We start from the raw sequence: 5,145 nt of genomic DNA, 5'->3' as shown, positions 1-5,145 counted from the left end.
TGCAAGTCGTTGCAAAACATAAAGATTGGATGTGGGGACATAGAGACACTAATAAGGGAGCCAATGCTTGGACAAGTGTTCACAAAAAACGCCTTAAGTATATACAATGAACTTGGGACATTTACATTTTGAAATTATAAAAATATTTTCTCAAAATAGTAGCTAAAAATCTGCAAACTCTCTTGATTTGTTGCGAAAAATGTTGGACAACGTAAAGTTTAATTTATTATATCGAAGTCGACAGATTTGCATGAGTGAGCGTGAGGGCGGAAAAAGCTGAACTTTGACCATTCTTATTAGTTGTGCAAAATGGAACCTGGAATGGCTATGTCGCGTCAAATACTTCGACGTAAGATCCGACCGGCTGCCCAATGCCTGCCGGAACCCACTTCAAGACCTTGGTTTCGACGTTGCACTCTTGATCTCTTGCAGCAGCAGGATTCCTTGATGCAAGTTTTCTGCGAGTTCAAAATCCTTAGCCACACCTGCCTCCAAGCAACTGGAGATGGTGAGCTGCGCAGCAGAATCCATGAATGAAAGAAAGCCTTACTCCCCAGCTCGCCTGGGCAAGACCGAGCGAGTATAATTAGTGCTTACAGAATTTTAAGTAGCGAAAGGGAAAGGACGACGGAAAAGAAAGTGAGCATTAGATGAAGAAGAGTTTTGGCTGCTCGACTGGACGGATCAGGTTGGGATGGAGATATATCTAACCCCAAAGCGGAAGGGGATGGCAATGAAGATGGCGCTGCAGGAGCCTCAGTGAACATCGTGTATGCACATTCAGGAGGCGTGACATTGTATCTCTTCCAATCGGTGCAATAGTTGTAGACCATATATGTCTCTTGCACTGCCTTCAGCTCATCCTCCTGGTCCGAAGTCAGCATTTCATAGCTCGCCTGATTCCACCATTTTGTTGCCGCGCACTCTGTTGCAGACGTCATTGTAGTGTCGGTGCAAGCGTCTGCGGTGAATCCGCGGTAAGATGCCACAAAAGGAGCTTGCGTCCAGTTGATCTTGACCAGCCCTCCGTCTGTTGCCCAGCCATCTCCATCCCAAATGCTGGCATAAACCTTCATTGTTTGATTGTTCAAGTAAGGGACGCCCTTTGCTGCCGCCAGGTTTGGAAATATGCGGATGGGCGTGCTGTCGACAGAGAACCTGCATTTCAATTGGGTCAGTCGACGCTGTGCAAGCAGAGGGACAAAATTTTGCAGCAGCGTTTGCTGAAATCAACGGTGAGACGGCTCGGTTGAGACACATACACAACTAGCTGCTCGTTCCAGAGGAGCGAATAGTTATGGAAGTCCGCTGTGGGATCAAACCAAAGGAAGATGCGTTGCTCCCTGCCGCCTACCCCATTTGAGTAGACGTTAGTCTGGAGTATGAAAGGATCGCCAGACAAATTGCCCAGAAACTCGAAATCGAGCTCGTCGTGGGTCAAGCCTAAAGAGGACATCTGCGGATGCATATGCCTTAGTTTCCTCCTGTTGGCAGCATGAACTTTGCAAGAAACACACGAAGCTAAAATATTGATTGGAAATATCGTCGCGGCCTTACATAATATGTGGTGACCGTGCCTGCCGAATCGTTCGCAGGGAGTTTCATTTGGATGTTGAAGCTACCGAAGAGGTACCCATTATAGGATTCAAATCCGGAAGCTAGAGACAACAAGAGCACGATACGTGAGCCTAGCCTTCCCCCAGTTTACAGGACCTGAGAGATGAAAGAGAAAGCAAAGCTGTAGAAACGTTACCGTTTTTCTGATCAAGCGTTAAGAGGATCTCCTGGCCATTATCAACAAACTGGATATGATCAGGGGCGGAATCTGTGAAAAATACTGATGTTAATGCGGCGTAGGAGAAGTGAACGAGTGCGAGGATGGTCAAGAAAGCGATGCAGTTTTGGGCATCCATGAGTGGTGGGAAAAGCTATTTGGCTTTGCAGTAGGATGATGAGGCTATGCTGAGGAAGAAGACGGATCTCTTTCCCTCTCTCTCTCTCTCTCTCTCTCTCTCTCTCTCTCTGTTTTTGTGTCTCTGCTTTCGATGCTAGCGCTACGCAGTTGGAGCTCTTAAAAGCAAGCCTATGCGAGTATCTAGTTGATGGAGATGACAGAACGCAACGGGACACTCAAGAAGCTCTTCTGTCTGCCTTCAGACTGAAGAAACTCTTCTCTCTGCCGTCTCCGTTTCTCATCAGGGCAAAATAGTCGTGTGGTCTTTCTCTCTCCCTGGTGTGGACAACACGAAGCAGCATTGTAACTTTGAGCAGGCGGCAGGTCCATTCGACTATTCGATAGAACCGATGACGACGAGTATCTAGCTGGGCGGACAGAGTCTAAATAACGAAAGGCAATGTGGTAACTTTGCTAGTGCTCATTGTTGGGTTAAAGCATTGCTTGAAGAGTTTCGATACGGAACTAATCGTGGGACTTGGCCTGCAGATTTCGCGTTTGTTTAATTGAGAGGGCATGCTCCAAGTGACATGCTCTTGAGGGCAAGCTCCAAGTGACATGCTATGAGGTCATGAAAGGGATTTCATGCTCACCATCTTCTCTCATAGAAACTCCCTCATGAGAACGGGATTTCTTTCTAACCATCTTCTCTCATAGAAACTCCCTCCCCGATGGACCAATATTTTTCAAGTGACCCCTCGCACCATGGGTCATATTCCAATATACTAAATACTAAATAGTATTGGGTCTACTAATGCATGAAAATTTGTGACTTCACATTCCCGTTTCCGTTGTTGCGTTTCAATCGTAATTTTGCACCTAATTTGCTTAAGCAATCAGAATTCGCATTTGAATCACACACCTCATACACTTTGGAGAAAAATGTATAAAAAATCAACAACTACAGGGTTCAAAGCTGCAATTCATGCGGGGGGCTTCGTTCTTTGCAATCAGACCACAGTTGGAATACAGAGGTGCAGGTTGATAAGAAGAAGCAACGATTGTGGGCCTGTCGTAAGGACTTGAAGATGGAGACAATCTTGTTTTTACTCTTTCATATGGAGACAAGTCTGCACCGCCCTACCCCTTGTCTCGTGTTTGTGGTCCTTATTTGAATTCCTGGCTTTCATGCTGCTCAGTTTGCTCCCTGCTTGCCATCGCTCAATCTCTTAGGCCAGCCTTCCTCCAACACTGCCTTCTCAAAAGCTCTCAATGAGCTTTGGCGATCCCTCTTCAATTCCTAAAAGATTCCCAAAAGCAACAATATCATCTCCCTCCTAACGATCCTCCTCCCTCCCTACTCGACATCCCTCACATCCCAACTCCTACGCGTAATGACCCTAGTGAACCTCTTGAGAATGAATCTCAAGTTGGACAACAGAATTCGTGTCGTGGCCACAGATGCCAACCTGGCCCATGAGATTGCACATGTGTTGCAGCTCTTCTCAAATATTTGGCTGTTGCTTAGAGTGCAAGACCCTCATCTACCCTCCTCTCCTCACAGTGCCTCTACCCTCTACTCTAAAGCCTTTCCATGGCTTGTGAGGAGTCATAGCTATGAGGCTGTCTTGATCATGATGCCTTCTAGATCCATAGATAAAGGGCACGATGGCGAGATAGTGCTACTGGCTATGGTGGATGAAGTGGCTAAACCTCCATTTATAGCGGGCAAGGACATGGCAGGGGTTTTATCCTTGAGCAAGGCAGTGTCATAGAAGTCAAGAAGGGACACATGGTAGATTATCCCTCCCCCCCTTTTATCCCTCCCCTCCCCTCCTTCCCCCCTTTTATCCCTCCCCTCCCCCCCTTCGCCCCATCTCTCATGTTCTCATAGCATTTTTCACCAACAAGGGCCCCCTATTGGCTCTCAATCTCCCTCCATGGGTCATATCTTGCCTCTAGGCTATAGGGGCCACTACTATGGGCCCTAACTTTGTAGCACTAATCCATCACAAAAATGGCCTAAATGAAGTGAGAATTCAAATTTGAAGCTATCATTGTCATAAGATAGAAACAAGAAGCTAATTTTTTATTTTAAACTTTGCAAAACATTCATTAGTGGACTTTTGGACTCAAAAGGGCCTCTTGGATTACGTCCTTAAGATTTGTGATTAGAAAACTAGCCAATGGGAAGGCTTGAGCATTAAAAGAATGGAGGATTCCATATTGGCCTCTCATTGGTGAAGATAACTCCTTTGGTCCCCACTAGCCTCCCGCTTGCCTCCCTTTTGCCCCCACCACTACCAAGGGCATTTATTTCCCCCTTCATTTGATGCACAACAAGATACGGGTCGCTTTCTGACATCGATAATTTTTTTTTAAAAAATAAGTGGAAAGTGTCGGAATGTCTGTCGTTGTGGATGTTGCAAAGAAACCGTTAGTGCAAGAGTCAGAATCACTGTCGGTAACATATGGTCACGAGTGTCGATGTAGTCGTCGGTATATATACTTACACTATAGTGTCGGTACACGTGTTGGTTTATAGAAAAATTTTTATAGAAGTGAAAAAAAATATTTGTGGGGTAGGATGGGGCTTGTTTCAGTCCCATCCTGCCCCACATATGTTTTTTTTTCATTAGAATCATGATTAAATGTTACAATTTTGCAAAGAAGGTCAACAAAGTACTGGCAAATCTGTCAAAATAATGTGCCACAAAATGGCAAAAGTGCCAAACTCTAAAATGACAAATTTGCCGAAGTAATGCACTATTGTGCTACAAAATGGCAAAAGTGATGAACTCCAAAGTGCCAAATCTGCCAAAGTAATGCACTACAGAAGGGCAGAAATACCAACATACTAGATGACTAAATGTCCTATCCTACTATTGCTCCTCGTCCTCCTCGCCCTCAGTCTCTCTGTGTGTGCCTAATCCCTCGCCCTCCTCTTTTGCGAGCCCACAACCGCTTCTTGTTCAGATCCAATCTCTAAGTTTGGATCTCCATCTAGATCTCTAGATGGGTCAAATGTGCCTCCCTAAGAATGAAACAAGTTAGAAAAACTAAAAGTGTCGATTGTAAGACAACAGTGATAGTCAAATAATAATGATGAGGAATAGGGTTTACTCACATGACACGCCGCCATCCTTTTCCAATTCATGTTGACTCTTTCTTTCTCCTTCTCCTTAAACTAAGGCTTGGCTCCAATCCTAAATGCCCTTCTATACTCCTCGTCATCTAGAGGCCTTCCAATC

General features: G+C 45.2%; 1 protein-coding gene across 1 annotated transcript; it reads right to left on the bottom strand.

Annotated features, from left to right (window-relative positions):
- Window positions 1-325: 325 nt before the first annotated feature.
- On the bottom strand, window positions 326-1,913 carry LOC147902736 (putative xyloglucan endotransglucosylase/hydrolase protein 5). Its single transcript, XM_087373933.1, has 5 exons — window positions 1,754-1,913; window positions 1,558-1,658; window positions 1,263-1,456; window positions 598-1,158; window positions 326-458 (listed from the first exon to the last, which is right to left on the bottom strand). Exons 1-5 carry the CDS (start codon window positions 1,911-1,913, stop codon window positions 326-328), a joined length of 1,149 nt encoding a protein of 382 aa, XP_087230059.1.
- Between the last annotated feature and the right edge of the window lie 3,232 nt (window positions 1,914-5,145).

This window comes from Dipteris shenzhenensis, chromosome 4 (genome assembly GCF_047967505.1).
Source record: "Dipteris shenzhenensis isolate YYH24624 ecotype China chromosome 4, Dip_SZ_1.0, whole genome shotgun sequence".
NCBI classification, from domain to species: Eukaryota; Viridiplantae; Streptophyta; class Polypodiopsida; order Gleicheniales; family Dipteridaceae; genus Dipteris; species Dipteris shenzhenensis.
The sequence above is the reverse complement of the archived record's forward strand: the minus strand, read 5'-3'. Positions and strand labels throughout refer to the sequence as shown.